The 18,612-nt window shown below is 41.1% G+C and overlaps 1 protein-coding gene across 1 annotated transcript in view; it reads left to right on the top strand.

Annotated features, from left to right (window-relative positions):
* The first annotated feature begins 1,365 nt into the window (after positions 1 to 1,365).
* USP34 (ubiquitin specific peptidase 34) overlaps positions 1,366 to 18,612 on the top strand; it is a 254,353-nt gene continuing 237,106 nt past the window's right edge. The window contains 1 exon segment of the mRNA XM_030311792.1: positions 1,366 to 1,516. Within this exon segment, the coding sequence (XP_030167652.1) occupies positions 1,474 to 1,516 (43 nt within the window). The 5' untranslated portion in view covers positions 1,366 to 1,473.

Raw genomic sequence — 18,612 nt, 5'->3', positions numbered from 1 at the left:
AACCAATTACTAGTCTTAATAGCTGCTTGGGTGACACAGTTATAAGATTACATACACGCCCTTTCGGTCTCTTCAGTCACATCTCTATAAAACGTACTGGGTATGGAAATCAGCGAGGACGTATTAAGGGCTGGTGTGAGGAAAATTTTCCTAATGCTAACTAGTTAACACTACCAACTTGAGCGGAGTGTCCCCTTTCCTTCCGGTTCTTCATTCTCCGTTTCCCATCTTGATACCCTGGCGATCTGCTCTTCGCAGAGGAATGTGCTATTTCAGGTGAAGAGTTGTAGAGTGGCAGGCAATTGGTGCGGGGCCCTCTCGCGTACAAGGGAGGCGATGCCATGTGAACGCTCCTCACTCCGCCATTTCTAGTCACGTCAAGGTGTCTTACTGCTCGAGGACGGATGAGCCTTACAGAATCGAGGGTAGCGATCGACACGCATGCAGGTTACGCCGCCCCTGGGCTGTTCCATTCTCACAAAGCCCCGCGGGGAGAGGGCCGTGTGCCCCAACTTGGGCTGCGGCGTCGCTTCGGCCCGGCTTCTCCGTGAACCCCCTGCCTCCCCCATCCCCCAAAAACCTGAGCGCTGGGAGGGAGGAATCGGCATCAACCCCCCCCCCCCCTTCGTGGGCCCGGAGGAAAAATGGCGAAGCGCAAGGGCGGGGAACAGGGCGGCGCGAGTGACCCGGCGCTCGCCGGGACCTCGCAGCCCGCGGAGTGGGCCGCTGTGGGCGACGCCGCGCAACCGCGAGCCGCTCGGTGTCTCCGCCATCTTCCCCTACTCACTCGGACTCCCCCCGCGGCCGCCCTGGCTTCGTGTTTCCCTTCCGGCCGCTGACAGAGATCCGGGCTGGGCGGGGTGGGCGAACGCGCCGAGGGGGTGGACCGAGGGCGGGGAGGCCAGACGGAAGAGGAAAGGGAGGGCGGCGAGCCGGCCGCGGCGGGGTGTGGAGCGTGCGGCGTGTGTGCGGAGGGAGAGGTGGGAGGGCGGGAGGCGAAGCGAGGGAAGGAGGCGGAGGAATGAGAGCGCGAGGCTTTTCTCGTCGGCTCCTTCGCTCGGGCGGAAAGAGCCGAGCGCAGCCCGAACGCTCTATTAAAATGGCGGCGGCGTCAGCGGTGGCCGCGGCGTCTGGTCGGTGAAGTGACTCTGCTGCTTCTCTCCCCACCCGCCCCCTCCCTCCCTCTCCCCTCCCCCCCGTCCTTCCCCCCCTTCCCCGCCGCCGGCGCCTCCGCGCCCCTCCGGCCTGCGCACCTCCCCTCGCCCCCCTCCTCTCCCCCGCCCGCTCCGGGGACCGCCGGCCCCCTCCCCCATACTCCTGCTCTCCGCCCCGTCCCCGCCGCCGCCCGCCCTCGTCGCCTCCCCGCCCCGCCGGCCGGCCGGCCCCCTCCTCCGCCTCTCTCCCCTCCCCCCCGCCGGTCGGGATCAGTCACTGCGATCCGAAGCGGGGGAGGGGGGGGGCGGCGGCCGAACGATGTGCGAGAACTGCGCAGACCTGGTGGAGGTGTTAAATGAAAGTAAGTAGCCGCGGCGGCGGCCTGTGGGGGTGCACGGTTTGGGGGCCCCGCGCAGCTCCCCGGGCTGCCGCGGCCTGCGGGAGGCGACGGCCGAGCCAGGCGGCGTGCCGGCCTAGCGCCCCGGGAAGGTGCGCGGTGGCGCGGCCGCCGCGGCGCCTCGGGCCCAACCCGGCCCGGTTACCTGGGCGCTCGAGAGGGGGCCGCCCCGGAGCTTTGGCCAGGCAGGGCCTGAGCGGTCTCACCTCTCGGAAAGTTTCCTCATTACAGGTGTCAATTAACGAAGGCACTAATGAGCCTTCGCCTCCCTCGCCCTGCCGGGAAGGTGAGGGGAGGTGGGGTCTGAGGACGAAGCTTTCCTCCGCAGTCCGAACCTTTCGGCCCTCCGGCCGCCCTCTTTAAATTTCAGCGTGCTGCCGAGGCCTCTCTTACCTGCTAATTTTCATTAAACTCCCTGGGAGGAGGTTGGTGGTTTTCCTCTCCCTTGGGGGTGTGTGGGTGTATGAAACCCTTCTACCGGCCCTGAAATAGCTGAAAATGAACTGTAATAGTCATGATTGGAACCTTCATACCTATTTTGTAAAAAATTAATGATGGTTCTTCTTCGTGTACCGTTCGTCATTTTAATGGTAAATTTTATTATATTAAGGAGAGCACTGTACTACAGATACCATCCCGGGATAGTCATGGCCTGTCTCCTGGAATGAAAGGCCTATTCCTTATACTTTTGATTGTTAAAGAGCGTACCCTGATCTTTTCTAGCCAGATTCTTATATTTATTTTATTTCCGACCCTTGTAAGATAGTGTTTGAGGCTAAAGAAACAAGCTGTATTGCAGATTAACTACTTCTGGGCCCAAAGGCCTAGTTGGACGAGGTGCATTAGATAAGATTAATTTACAAAAACTTGATTGTTGAGAAAATGCTCATGTAAAGAACTGCTTATGTGGGTTTTGGATTTCTGTTCTGATATTTCCGAAGATTTCCAAACTACCTCTTTTCTAATACGATTCTTTAAAACAATGGTTTTAAAAAATGTTTGTGTTTGAATTTTACTTTATTTATGTGCTTGAATTTCACTTTATTAACCAAATGCAATAAGAAAAGTGTTAGAGTTCTAGTTTACTTTCAACTGGGCATTTATTTTCTGACAGGTGGAAGCAGGTTTTGCACATACTCAAACTGTACTTTCCAATATTTGTGTTACTGTAGATTTTCCTAGAATTTTAAGGTTGTTTTGAGATACTTTTGGTGCAGGTGATTTATGGTATGATGATTACATAAGTCTTTAGTACTTATTTCAGTAAACTGTATTTTATATCCCAAACATAAGTTGTGTGGTTATTGTTATAGTAAATTGGGAAGAGCATTATCTTTGCTGTCTAGTAAAAGAAATAAGTGCTTTTAATAATGTTTTGGTGTTTTAAAAGTTAACTAGGAAAACCAACTTTAAACATAGTATCTAAAGAAACTAAAGTCTGTTAATCTTTATTACGTTGTGAAAAGAGGCATCATGATAGTTGTTATTGAAAATTATTTGGGAAACCCCTAGAACTTTGCTTAGGAGCACTCAAAAATGCGATGGATTTATGGAAACTTAGAAACGTAGAGAATCTTGAAGTAGAATTTAACTTTCATTACCTTTAGGTATATACAGTTAGTAGAACCAGGTTTGTATAAGTCAGTGGTCTCTAAAAATACTTAAGACGACTTCTTAATATTTCCTCTATTTATTTTTTTTATTGTAGAGAGAAAGAAAGTGCCCACACATGTGGGTGTGGGGGCGAGGGACAGGGAGAGAGCGAGAGAATCCCAAGCCACTCAACGCGGGCTCAATCTCCTGACCCTGGGGTTATAACTGGAGCTGAAATCAGGTTGGCCACTCAGCCAACTGAGCCACCCAGGAGCCCCTCTTAATATTTCCTTAAAATCTCAGTTTAAAAATTTACCTCCTGAACACTAATCTCACAATGAAGCTTCCTTTTTTTATTTTTTTAAAATTATTTCAGCAATTTTATTTGTAGGTTATACCAAACTATTACAAGTTGCTTTTTTTCCCTTGTAGTTTTAAAATTGTTTTCATTTTTCTTTTGTGTTGTATCCCAAACATAAGATGTTTAAGTTTCTTAAGAACAGAGGGTATTACTTTATCTCATTATAGTAATAACATTTATCCATGACTGGATAGGAACATGATGGTTGGACCTTGATAAAAACTTGTTGAATTGAAGTAGGTTATATGTCTTTCTTGTAATCTTGCTCACAATAATTATTAAGTCTGTCCTTTTATTCCCCTAGAGGTTGTGCAAAGATGAGCATCAATTCATCTTTGATTAGATATTCAGAACTAAAGTCCCCAAATAATGTGCTCAGAATTCATCTCTCAGTATATGTCCCCATAAGAGTTTAACCATGACAAGAAAGAAAATGATGTATGTGATGTGTTTCAAGTTGATTTTGAAAAAGAATTATTTAAAAGATACTAAAAACCTATTTCTTGTCAGATTTAAAAATACTGATGAAACTGAAAAGTCTGCCTGGACATATCAGTGTAATATAAAAATTTAGTGTTTTAAATGAAAGGGTAGATAAAATGTGGATTGTATTGTTTTGTATCTTGATGTGCAGAGAGATTTTAATAATGGTAGGGACTTCATATGAAATGTTTACTTAAAAATCTGGCAGAATGTAATTTAGCTAAAATAAAAATTGGTAACAAAAGGTTGTAAATAGTTTCCTTTTGTCATCAGTTTTTGATGAGAGAATTAACATTACCATTTATATCTCTTGTGCTGGGAATCTGAAGTTGTAAACTCTCCCCATGGAAACATACAGGTACACAGACACAATTTTTCATGCACTGTGAGGACTAATTGAAACCTGTCCATGGAACCAGGCTAAGAACCCCATAATAAGGATCCTCACATCCCCTTTTATTTTATTTTTTTATTTTTTTATACATTTTTTTTCTTTTTTTTAACGTTTATTTTTGAGACAGAGAGAGACAGAGCATGAACAGGGGAGGGTCAGAGACAGAGGGAGACACAGAAACTGAAACAGGCTCCAGGCTCTGAGCTGTCAGTACAGAGCCCGACGCGGGGCTCGAACACATGGACTGTGAGATCATGACCTGAGCTGAAGTCGGGCGCTTAACCGACTGAGCCACCCAGGCACCCCTCTCACATCCCCTTTTAAAATACGATCTTGATAGATATCCTAAAACTTAAAATGACATTTCAAAATAATGTTTGGCTTTAATGTTAGAATAAGCAATCCCAGCACTACTAACATGCTTGAATTTCTCTTTCCCTTCAGTGCTTTGTTTTTAAAAAGACATTTTCAAGGCTTGGGATGTATTAATTTGGCTACTATCAGTTTGTGGGTTCACATTCAGTTTAGGAAATAATTTTCAGCTTTTAATCCTGTGCTTGTTTGGCTGAATTTGTATATTTGCTGCTTTTCTAGATTTTTTGTGAACCACTTTAGCTCCAGAGCATTTCTGGATGTTGATGAGAAGTTGGAGGCCTGAATTTACGTTTTGGACCATCATCATAGCTAGTTCACTGGTAAATTGAGGTCATTATTTGCCTTGGTAAGATAAATTTCTTTGAGAGAAGAGTGAGAATGGCTTAAAAATTTTTTCTTAATGTTTATTTATTTTTGAGAGAGAGAGAGAGCAAGCAAGCAGGGATGGGGCAGAGAGAGAGGGGGAGATACATAATCTGAAGCAGGCTCCAGGCTCTGAGCTGTCAGCACAGAGCCTGATGCGGGGCTTGAACTCATGAACCGTGAGATCATGACCTGAACAGAAATTGGACTCTGAGCCACCCAGGCGCCCCGAAAATGGTTTTAAACATAGATGTTATTCTGTGTGTGTGTTTAGTAAATTACAGTTTACCAAATGTAGCAGTTAAGTAGACAATTTATTTGCCCCCCTCCTTAGCCTTGGAGATAGGCAGGAGCAAGCATTGGTACCTAAGTTTTAGAAGCAAAGAAATTGAATCTCTGAAAGGCTAAGTGGTTTGCCAGATAAAGGTCACCTGTTACTTGCTTAGCTAGTAGCCCTATCTAAGCTTGAACTCAAGATACTGTGATAACAGTATTTGCAGAATAATTCTGTTTGTATTATTTTTAAAGCAGAATACTTTATTGAGCAGTTTGTGTTGAGTACTTTATCAATTCTTTGAGGTAGGTACTCACTCTATCACCCCTTTCAGATAAGAGAACCTAGATTTAGAGTTTACATAATTTGCTCAGAGTCACATGACTGTATTTGGTGGAGCCAGGATTTGAACAGGACTTAATCTAAGGTCAGGCTTAAAAAGCCCATGTTCTTAACAGTTATGCTGTGCTGTGGAAACTTTGTGATGATCTATTTGAATGGAAGACATTATTATGTTTAACTGACAATAAAAAATTTGTGTATATTTATGTATTTTAACAATTTCAGGCATGATGTTACTGTAGTTGTGGTAAGATTTTAAAAGTGGTGGTTCTGGGGTGCCTGGGTGGCTCAGTCGGCTCAGGTCATGATCTCAAGCTTGTGAGTTTGAGTCTTGCGTTGGGCTCTGTGCTCACAGCACGTAGCCTGGAGCCTGCTTCGGATTCTGTGTCTCCCTCTCTCTCTGCTCTTTCCCCACTTGCATTCTGTCTCCGTCTCTCTCAAAAATAAACAAACATTAAAAAAAAAAAGTGGTGGTCCTTATGTAGCTGAATGGAATCTAAATGTTGTCTGTCAGCAGGGAGCCCTTTAGTAAACCATACATTTCTAGAGTTTTTTTTTTATATCATAAGTATATGAGTGCTAAATAGTTAAATCATTAGTAACATAATATTTTTTGGTTGACCTAGTAATTCTAAAATTTGAACTGATTCTTAAAATTGGAAATCGGATTTTGCTATAGTATGAAGTCCCAGATTATGAATTTTTATTTGATGATCTAGCTAAGTCTATATCCTCTTAAACCAATTAATGTTTGAAGTAGTGTTCGTGATTTCAATTCACATATTTTTCTAATATAACTTAGAAACCATAAAGCACTACAAACGTGCAGGATGTTACGTAGGTTTTCTGCATTGTCAATGATAACTGTTAATAATTAGCTTTAGCACTCTTCGTGAAACATGTTAATGTTACTTGTATGTTTAATGATAGTACCTGTATATCTGATTTCAAAGTATTTGTAATGTGTTGTGTATTATTAAGAATTTTTATATTTTCAGAAAGAGAAAGAAACTTTCCAATCATAGCTTGACCAAGATGTGACATAATCTAGCTAAATGGGTTGGCATACCTTCTTCTCTCTTTAATTTTTTTGTAATTATGAGGGTTGCATATTCTCATTGTAGACATACTGAAAACTGTAAATCTCATCATCCAGTGATGATTCCTGTTGATGATCACCTTGAAATACTTTTGGTACACATTTATTTTTGGTACACATTTTTTTTTTTTTTTTTCCAACGTTTTTATTTTATTTTTGGGACAGAGAGAGACAGAGCATGAACGGGGGAGGGGCAGAGAGAGAGGGAGACACAGAATCGGAAACAGGCTCCAGGCTCTGAGCCATCAGCCCAGAGCCCGACGCGGGGCTCGAACTCCTGGACCGCGAGATCGTGACCTGGCTGAAGTCGGACGCTTAACCGACTGCGCCACCCAGGCGCCCCGGTACACATTTTTAAAATGTTTATTTATTTGTATTGAGAGCGAGCAAGGGAGGTGCAGAGACAGGGAGAGAGAGAGCATATCCCAAGCAGGATCTGTGCCGTCTGCACAGAGCCCAGTGCAGGGCTCAAACCCCTGAACTGTGATATCATGATGAGCTGAAACCAAGAGTCAGACGCTTACCTGACTGAGCCACCCAGGTGCCTCTACACATTTACGTTTAAAAAAAAAATTTTTTTTTAAAGTTTATTTTTGAGACAATGTGAGAGACAGAGTGCAAGCAGTGGAGGGGCAGATGGAGGGAGACACAGAATCTGAAGTGGGCTCCAGGCTCCAAGCTGTCAACCCAGAGCCTGACGCGGGGCTCGAACTCCCGAACTGGGAGATCATGACCTGAGCCGAAGTCGGACGCTTAGCCGACTGAGCCACCCAGGCACCCCCGCATTTACATTTTTAAGAATGAGATAAATGTAGTTCAATATGTAGCTTGTTTCACCTAATGTTTTATTTGATTGTTTCCTTTATTAACTCTTTTGAAAATACATTTTTTGTCTGTATGGTATTTCATTTTGTGTTAGATTTAACTTCTCATTCTTATATGTTTTCAGTTCTTTCATATTATAAAGCTGCAAATGAACATCCTGTACATAAATTTTTAATAACATTTTTTTTAGATTGCAGAAGTGATCACTCTGTCAAAAATATAAGCATACTTTTGTTTATATTGTCTATTTGCCTTTTCAGAAAGGATGTATTGATTTCCACTCTTCAGTATGGGCACTTGTACTGAATATTATCCTTGAAAAAGTGTTATTTTGGCAAAAATTGTAATAGCCAAATACTAGTAAGTTTAAACACTAATGGATGCCTGGGTGGCTTAGTCAGTTGAGCGTCTGACTTTAGCTCAGGTCATGACCTCATGGTTCATGGGTTCGAGCCCTGCGTGGGCGTGGGGCTCCGTGCTGACAACTCAGAGCCTGGAGCCTGCTTCAGATTCTGTGTCTCCCTCTCTCTGCCCCTCTCCCTCTCATTCTCTCTCCCTCTTCCCCTGCTCTCCCCCCCCCCGCCTCCCTCCCTCTCCCTCCGTCTCCCTCTGTCTCACACACACACACAAATGAACATTAAAAAATTTTTTTTTTCAAAAATAAAATTATAGAAAAACATTTTTATTGGCTATTTGCATTTTTTAATACATTGCCTGTGTTTTCTCATTTTTCAGGTTTTAATATTTTGTGTTATTACCTGATAATGAGTTTGGTCACTTATTAACAATAGCAACCCTTGGTCATGTTCACCACATATATTTTTTTTCCAGCCCCCCCCTTTATTTATTTATTTACTTATTTTTGATATAGTGAGAGTGGGGGTGGGGCAAGGAGAGAGAATCCCAGGCAGGCTCTGTGTTGTCATTGCAGAGCCCAACGTGGGGCTTGATCTCACAAACCATGACATCATGACTTGAGCCAGAATACAAGAGTCAGATGCTTAACTGACTGAACCACGTAGGCACCCCCCCCCCCCGCCCTTTTTAAAAGTAATCTCTACACCCAGTGTGGGGCTTGAACTCATGACCCTGAGATCAAGAGTTGGATGCTCTACTGACTGAGCCAGCCAGGTACTCCTTTGCTGCTTTTTTGTGTGCTTTTTCATTTTTGTGTTTTTAATTATAGATCTTTAAAAAATGTTTTATGTTACACCTTCTTCTGCAGAGTTGCCTAAAACAATATATGATTATCACATTACCTGCTTAAACTGTTCTAGATCTTCATTGCTTGAAGAAACTAACTTCTTAGCGTGACATATATCATGCATGGCACAATTTGGCCGAAACTCCTCTTCCTAGCTTCACTTCTCACTTTTTTGGTGAGGCCTACTTTTTTTTTTTTTTTAATGTTTATTTATTTTGAGAGAGAGGGAGAGACAGAATCCCAAGCAGGCTCTGACTGTCAGTGCAGAGTTCATTGCAGGGCTCGAGCCTAGAAGTGGTGAGATCATGACCTGAGATCAAGAGTTGGACACTTACCTGACTGAGCCACCCAGGTGCCTCTTGGTGAGGCATTGAACCTTTCCCAGCCTCTCTTAAAATGACTTATATCCTTTAGTTTAGATTAAGAACTTAGGTAATAGTCCCTCTTCCTTTTTTTTTTCTTTTTTCATTAAGTTTACTTATCTTGAGAGAGAGAGAGCACGCGTGCGCATGTGCACAAGTAGGGAAGGAACAGAGAGAGAAGGGGGTAGAGAGAGAAAGCCCCAAGCAGCCTCAGTACGGTCAGCACAGAGCCCAAGACGGGGTTCGAACTCATGAAATGAATTCTGAGATCATGACCTGAGCGGAAATCAAGAGTGGGATGCTTCACTGACTAAGCTACCCAGGCGCCCCTTTTTCTTTCTTTTTTTTTTTTTTTTAAATGAGAATTTCATTTTAATTTTTTTTAATTTACATCCAAATTAGCATATAGTGCAACAATGATTTCAGGAGTAGATTCCTTAGTGCCCCTTACCCATTTAGCCAGTCCCCCCTCCCACAACCTCTCCAGTAACCCTCAGTTTGTTCTCCATATTTATGAGTCTCTTCTGTTTTGTCTCCCTCCTGTTTTTATATTTTTGTTTCCCTTCCCTTATGTTCATCTGTTTTGTCTCTTAAAGTCCTCATATGAGTGAAGTCATATGATTTTTGTCTTTTTCTGACTAATTTCACTTAGCATAATCCCCTCCAGTTCCATCCACGTAGTTGCAAATGGCAAGATTTCATTCTTTTTGATTGCCGAGTAATATAATACTTCATTGTGTGTGTGTGTGTATGTATGTATGTGTATATATATATATATATATATATATATACACACCACATCTTCTTTATCCATTCATCCATCGATGGACATTTGGGCTCTTTACATACTTTGGCTATTGTTGATAGTGCTGCTATAAACATGGGGGTGCATGTGTCCCTTCGAAACAGCACACCTGTATCCCTTGGATAAATGCCTAGTAGTGCAATTGCTGGGTCGTAGGGTAGTTCTCTTTTTAGTTTTTTGAGGAACCTCCATACTGTTTTCCAGAGTGGCTGCACCAGCTTGCATTTCCAGCCCCCCGTTTTTTAAAAATTAACAACAGCTTTCCTTCCTGAATGATGAACTCCTTACAGTCAGGGCCCATGTTTTCTTCTTTTCCGAGTCCCTCCTATAGTGCCTTGTACAGACTAGGTGCTTAGTAAACATTTTAGTTCATGCAGGGTTTTTGTAGAAGAAGAATGTGATTGCCTAGTTAAATCAGTATTCTTAGGCCTATAGTCAGTAGTGATTTATTTATTTTTTAAACTAAGCTCTACACTTTTCGTGGGGCTTGAAATTACAGCCCCAAGATCAAGAGTTGCATGCTTCACTGACTTGAGCCAGCCTGGTGTCCCTAGTCAGTAGTGATTTAGATATGAGAGTTTCTGGCTGAAGTATGCTGTAGGTGAGGATTATTATCATATATACTGCTTTAAATTATCTTTTTTTGTGAATTACTAGGTATATGCTTATAAAAAATATCTACCCTAAGCAACTGTTTTCTAAATTAATATGCATTGCAGAAAGGCAGAAATTAGTTGTTTTTATGTAGGTGGTGAGATTTGTGACTGTAGCCTGAAATTTAAATTACCTTTATTTAGGAGTTTATATATGAGGAAAACATTGGGCTTTTTATCTTTCATGTGATTAACACCTGTTAATGATATTTTCCTCTCAAATTCCATAGAAATTAAAAACTATCTCCAAAGGTGTTAGTTTAGAATTAATGTAGTATAAACCGGGCATCTTCTTGCACTTCCCTTACTGTGGTTGAAGACTGGGTATTCTTCCTATCCTGGCTATAACCTCTTCCAGAAAAGTTAAGTTGCTTATATTCTCTGGAAGAACTTAAGCCAGCCCTTCCCCCCCCCCCGTTGCTAGCTATTGCTGATTGGATTCCAGATAGACTCCTGACCTGATGTTGATCAATCAGATTTTTCTTGTCAGAATGTTTGAACTAAAGAGTGAGGTAGCTGTGAGCAGCTGAACTAGAGTGGGTGCTTTTGCAAGCTGATGGGTAGGAGCAGAAAAGTTGAGGAAGTAGAGACTGCTGTTTGCAGAAGAGAATTGGGGCAATCTGTGGAAATTGTTGACACCGAAGCTCCATAAAGAGATGGAAAATAATTCCGAGGCTAGAGCTCCTTTTGAACTGTCTCCCTTATACATATCATTTGAGTTAATGTTCAAGCAAAAGAGTTTTGATTCTAGTATTGTACCTTGATGACCTCTCCTTATTGGAACATATACCTAGTGATTCATGAATAAGGTAAAAAAAGCAGTATATATGATATAATCCTCAGGTACAGCATACTTCAGCCAGAAACTGAGTGCTTCATTATAATCTGGTGTAAGTTCTTGGAATGTGTTGGGCAAGTGTCATCAGTAATATTCGGTGGCAGGAGAAAACTTAACTCCTTTTGTTAATTACTTACCTCTCTACCAGGATATTTAGTCTTTTTTTTTTTTTTTTAACGTTTATTTATTTTTGAGACAGAGCATGAACGGGGGAGGGTCAGAGAGAGAGGGAGACACAGAATCCGGAGCAGGCTCCAGGCTCTGAGCTAATGCGGGGCTCGAACTCACGGGCCGTGAGATCATGACCTGAGCTGAAGTCGGACGCTTAAGTGACTGAGCCACCCAGGCGCCCCTGTTTAGTCTTTTTAAAAATAATGCAAGTAGCTTTGTTTTTTTCTAAAAAAGATAACTGCTTTTTTCAGGAAAAAAAATTTAGTAAGAAAATTTGGAGAATCTGAAGCTCTGCATACCAAAGAAATTGTTCATGTTTTAGTAAGCATCTCTTTTTTTTAATTAAAAAAATTTTTTTTAACGTTTATTTATTTTGGAGAGAGAGAGAGAGGGAAAGAGCATGCCTGTAAGTGGAGGAGAGGCAAGAAAGGGAGACAGAGAATCTGAAGTAGGCCCCGTGCTGAGTGCAGAGCCCAATACAGGGCTTGAACTCATACGAACCATGACCTAAGCCGACTTACTAAGAGTCAGCTGCTTAACTGGCTGAGTCACCCAGACGTCCCTAGTAAACATCTCTTAAGTCATTCTTGCTTTCCTTATACATAGCTTTTCTTACGTATTTTATGTAAATAAGCTAATTACATGTTATTATTTATTTCTATATCATTTTATGAAGATGTAAGCATCTTTTTATGTTAGTATGCACTTATATTATAATTTTTAATGGCTTCACTGTAATACTCCGTTATTTGGTCCAACTGTAACCTAACCAGTCCTCTGTTGATGGGCATTTGGGTTTTTGTAGGTCTTTGTATAATTGTCTGAATATTACCTTGAATATAGTGTGTGAAGTCAGATTGCTGAGTTGCTCATATAGCATATCTGGAAGGAAATCTGATAATATGCTAAAACTTAACAGTAGGGCGCATCAGTATATATACTTTATAGTCTTCAAGTGTTTGATTCCAAGTCTGTGGGGCTCTTTTAGCAATGAACATTAGCAATTCATTAATGTGCTGGTTTTAGGCCACCATAACACAAAATAGGAAGGTACTCATTCTGATTACCGAGACAGGCTCAGTAACCAATCATGAATGTGGAAGTATATGAGCACAAGCTCAATAAATTTAGACTTAAGAAAATGCTAAGATAATAGGGAGTTTGAAGTTGTGTTCGAAGTAAGAGTATAAATAAGGGGACAGTGGGCCCACTGCTTGGTAGAGTGGTATAAAAACAGCAATGGTGGTCAGTAGAATGTTTTTTTATTCTAATCTTATTTTGTTTCCATTTTCCCTTCTAAGAGGAGTCCCCAGACCTATAGGATAAATCATATGTTAAGAGGGAATTTAACCTCTAGATTGGTAAGGAATGGTGAGAGCTTTGTTAGTGGTGCTGAGTTAAAAAATCTCCAGGTCTGGGCAGATTCCATCCAGTGAAGATGATAGAGCTTTGGTTGTGTGTGAGTGTGAAGCTGTAGCTAAGTTTCCTGGAGAGCAGAAATTGGCAAATATTGTGAGGTTATTTTTTCCCCCTTATTTTGGGACTTACAAGAGAAACTTGGGACTTACAAGAGTACTTCCCAGTACTGAATAATCACTTAGTAGAGAGTGAAATGATAATAAAAAATTGGCATGGCCATAACCTAAACCAGTGTCATTTTTTTTCTTTGCTTAAGAAACCAATATGATAAAACATGGAAATGCTACTATAGTTAATTTGATTACATCAGTGTGATTGATGGAATCTGCTGCCATCCTGTTGGAAGAGATGAGATGTATTTTGTACATCCTAGATGTATTTTGTCATCCGTAGAGGGACTTGACTGATGGCAGGCCACAGGATCTTCTCTTTAGGATTTTCAGTAATGATCCTTGGTTTAGGAACTGTTCCTTGGAGGGCTGGTGCTGGCTGGCTTAGTAGAGCATACGACTCTTGATCTCGGGGTTGTAAGATTGGGTGTAAAGTGGTGACAGGCACATAGGTAACCTGTGTATAGAGTTTGTTTGGTGAATCTTCATCTTCCATGATTTCTGGACATCTGCACACAGAAACAGTATGGGACATTCATTGTTACTTTGGCCCAGAAAGCTTTGTTGAGCCAGGTGTCAATGTGCATGTCTGGAGTTCTAATCTCTGGGAAACTTGTGGGTCTCTTTGAGTGCCCAAGGATCATACGTGTTGAAGTCCGCACCATAGATGCACTTGGTGATGGTGTGTTCTGTAGTCACTATCTTGTTGATGGCAAAACATCCCACCTTCTCCCCATCCTTCTTTGTGGGAGCCTTTCTGCTGGGCCCAAGTTGAAAAGTTGAAAACCATTTCTTTTTTTGCTTTTTTGAAAACTATTTCTTAATGTTTGATTTACTGAGTACATTATTTTGTGTATCTTACTTTCACTTTACCTTCACTCTTTATGTTTAAATGTTTTATTCAATATATAAAACATATATTGAATGTTTACCATACGTAAAGCATTGTGCTGGACACTGTGGTAGATATAGAAATACATTTAGATGGATCTCTTATCTTGAGGAGGGTTGGAGTCCAATACAGATGAGGCAATAGGATGGTAATTGAGAGATTGATGTCTGGAATCTGATAGACTTGAATTCAAATGCTATTCATGTCATTTATGGCATCTCTAGCTTTGGTTAAGTTAACCTTTTTGTGCCTTCTTCCTTACTTGGAAATGAGGATGATAATACCTTAATTACATTTGATAGGGATTTTGTGAGGATTAAGTTAGATAATGCATATAAACAATTAACACAGTGAGATATACTGGGATAAACCGTGTGTGTGTGTGTGTGTGTGTGTGTGTGTGTGTGTGAGAGAGAGAGAGAGAGAGAGAGAGAGAGAGAGGGAGGGAGGGAGAGAGGGAGAGAGGGAGAGAGGGAAGGAAAAAGGCAAATTCCATAAAGACATGTATAGCTGAAGTGCAGTGGGAGGAGTTTAGTTTTTGGTAAGATTGGAGAAGGCTGGATGGAATTGTTAGAATTTTAGTTGATCTTTGAGCAACTTTTTTTTTTAATGATTAGAATTGGGGAAATAGTCAAGTTTTGAAGGAATAATAAACATACTATGACTTCTGTGAAACTTAACTGTTTCTGGTTTGTTTTCTGTCATTCCTCTAAGATCGTGCGCTTAAGCTGTCTCTTTTTTCCTCCAGTGCCTTAAATTCTCTTGAAGCTTCTGCAACCTTGCTTCTGCTTTTGCCTAAAAACTTTTTTGTCACAGGTCACCAGGGGCCTCCAGTTGGCCAAAGCAAATGGGGAGGTTTTTTTTTTTTTTTTTTCCAGTTTATTTATTTTGAGAGAGCGAGAGAGAGGGAGAGAATGAGCAGGGTAGGGGCAGAGAAAGAGCAAGAGAGAATCCCAAGCACTGATAGTCCAGAGCCTGATGCGGAGCTTGAACTCATGAACCAGAAGATCATGACCTGAGTGAAAACCAAGAGTTGTATGCTCAATTGAGTGAGCCACCCAGGTGCCCCATGGGGAAGTTTTTCACATAACGAATGCTTTTCCTTTCTGTTTCACTTAATTAAAAAAAAATGTTTATTTTTGACAGAGAGTGAGTAAGCAAGGGAGAGGCAGAGAGAGAGACAACATCCCTAGCAGGCTCCACACTACCAGTGCAGAGCCAGAAGTGGGGCTCAAACCTACGAACCGTGAGATAATGACCTGGGTGGAAATGCTTAGCCAGCTGAACCACCCAGGCACCCCTCACTTAATTTTTTTGGTGTTTATGATTGTATATATGATAATTACATACATCATATATATATGGGAAGTTTCCCCATATATATGTGGGAAGTTTGAAAAATACTGACATACATCAAGAAAACATTTGTAATTACTCTGTTAAAATTGTGGTATATGAGGGTGCCTGGGTGGCTCTGTCCTCTAAGCATTTTATTTTGGCTCGGGTCATGATTTCATGGCTCGTGAGTTTAAGTTCCATGTCGGGCTCTGTGCTGGCAGCTCAGAGCCTGGAGCCTACTTTGGCTTCTGTGTCTCCCTCTCTCTTTGCCCCTCCCCACTTGTGCTCTGTCTCTCAAAAATAAATAAATGTTAAGATTTTTTTTTTTGGTATATGTTTATCATTCTATTTTTCTATGAATATATAAAATTGAGTTCATATGTACGGTTTGCTTTTTTTTTAACGGGCATTTTCTCATATCCTTATGTCTAAGAACAGAATTTAATGGCAGCCTAATTCTAGTCTTTGAATGTAACATGTATTTCACTAGTGTTTTCCTATTAAAAAAAAACTCTAAACCAAGAAATAACAAAAATGTCCTTAAGCATAGAAATCCGGATTATATTCTGGGTCAAAGGGTAAAAATATTTTAAGGCTTCTGATTGCTAAAAACCTAGAAATATTATACTAACTTATACCCCATCAGTAGTATTTGAGGGTGCTTTTTTATTTGTTAGATATTCTATTTGAAAAAATCCATATAGTAGGGGAAAAATGGATACAGTTACTATCTTAAATTATTTGGTTGCTGCAAGAGTTTGGATATTGAGGATTATTGCATTACTTATATTGACATATTTGGTTCCTGAGTTACAGTATTGAGTTGTCTGTTATTTAGAAAGGCTTTTCTTGGGGCATCTGGGTGGTTAAGCATCTAGACTCTTGATTATGGCTCAAGTCATGATGATCTCACAGTTTGTGAGTTCGAGCCCTGAGTGAGGCTTTGTGCTAATAGTGTGGAGTCCGCTTGGGATTCTCTGTCTCCCTATCTGTCTGCCCTTCCTGGCTTGCTCTGGAATTTATTTTGTTCTAAGTTATGAAGTGGGATCTAGCATTTGCTTTTCCAAAATATTACTCAGTGGTCTTAGCATCTGTCTCTTTCCCAGCAATTTGAAATGCCATCTTTGTTTTACACAGAATTCTTGAGTGCATTCTGGGTCTCTTCTTAAAACTTTTTGTTTGATTATTTTTTTGTTTATTTATTTTGAGAGAGTCCGCACTCAAGGAGGGGACCAGAGAGAGAGGGAGAGGGAATCCCAGGCAAGCTTTGTGCTGTTGGCGCAGAGCTGGTTGTGGGGCTCGTTCTCAAACTGTGAGATCATGACCTGAGCTGAAATCAAGAGTAGAACACTTAACTGACTGAGCCACCCAGGCGTCCTATCATGTGGTTTTAATTTAATCGCTGTGTATATATTTTAGTACCTGGTAAGGAGTTATGTACTTTTTTATAAAGTTTTAAAAAAATGATTATTTTTGAGAGTGCACACGGGAGAGGGGTAGAGAGAGGGGGACAGATCCAAAGTGGGCTCTGTGCTGACAGGCTGACAGCAGCAAGCCTGATGGGGGGCCTGAACTCAGGAACCATGATACCATGATCTGAGCAGAAGCCGGACTCTCAACCAGCTGAGCCACCCAGGTGCCCTAGGAGTTGTGTATTTTTTGAGATAAAACTTTAAAATCCTTTTGTTTGGAGCAGTGTGGGGGGGAGGGGGCGCAGGGGTTGTACAACATTCTCTTGGAATTTTTACTGAAATGCATGTTTATAAAGAGGGACATGAGTTGATATCTTACAGAAATAATCCTGTCCCTTCAGGATGCATGATGTATTTTCCGATTTATATAATTTTTTATATTTGTGAAATTCTGTGGGTTTTTCCCTTTACGTAGGTTCTGCGCATTTCCTTTACATTTATTCCTAGGTATTTTTGTTTCTTGCTTTTATTATAATTCATATATTTTTATTCTTGTTTTACTTTATTTTTAGTAACAACTTTATTGATAAATACACTTTAGGTTCGCCTATTAAAACTCTACAACTGACTGGTGTTTACTATACTCACAGAATTCTGCAACCATCATCATAATCAATTTTAGAATACTTTCATCACCTCAGAAAGAAACTCCATACCCTTTAACTGTCACCTTCAATCCTCCATCCTTCCACCGTTAAGCAACAATCTATTTTCTCTGTATATTTTCATATAAATGGAATCATAATTTATTGTCTTTTGTGACTGACTTCTTTCTCTTAGCACATTTTCAAGATTTATCTGTGCGGGAGCACATACCAGTATTTCATTCCTTTTTATGACTGAATAATATTCCACTCTGTGGAGTTGACACATTTTGTTTATTCATCAGTTGATAGGCATTTGGGTTCTTTTTGATATCATAAATAATGCTTCTATGAACATTTATGTAAAAAGTTTTTCTGTGAACCTGTGTTTTCATTTCTTTCCTGTCTGTATCTAGGAGTGGAATCACTAGGTCAACTAGTAATTGAATTTAATTTTTTCAGAAACTGCAAGATTGTTTTCCAAAGTGCTACACCATTTTATATTAGCTTCATGAGTGCATAAGGGTTCTAGTTTCTCCACATCCTCACCAGCATTTTTTTTTTCAATCAATATTTGTTTATTTGGTGGGATTTTTTTTGTGGGTGAGTATACTGAGGCAGACACTTGCTATTTTGAGTATTCTAGCCATCCCAGTGGCTATAAAGTGGTATCTCATTGTGGTTTTGTGTATTTTTGGAGAAATGTCCATTCAGATGCTTTGCTCACTTTTTAATTACTTGTCTTTTTATTACTTGTATGAGTTCTTTATATGTTCAAGACATAAGTCATTCAAAAAACACGATTGAGAAACTGAAAAAATAACTCACAATATGAGAGGAAATATTTTCTTAAAAAATGTTTTTTTAATGTTTATTTTTGAGAGAGAGCGAGAGAGAGAGAGAGCGAGAGAGAGAGAGAGAGCGAGAGAGAGAGAGAGAGAGAGAGAGAGCGCACACATGTGTGAGAGGGGGAGGGGCAGATAGGGAGACACAGAATCTGAAGCAGGCGCCACGCTGTGTGCTGTCAGCACAGAGCCTGATGCAGGCTCAAACCCGTGAACCATTAGATCATGACCTGAGATGAAGTCGCATGTTTAGCTGAC

Source organism: Lynx canadensis, chromosome A3 (assembly GCF_007474595.2).
Source record: "Lynx canadensis isolate LIC74 chromosome A3, mLynCan4.pri.v2, whole genome shotgun sequence".
Taxonomy (NCBI): domain Eukaryota; kingdom Metazoa; phylum Chordata; class Mammalia; order Carnivora; family Felidae; genus Lynx; species Lynx canadensis.
Note: the sequence above shows the minus strand (reverse complement) of the source record. Positions and strands in the feature narration are given on the sequence as shown.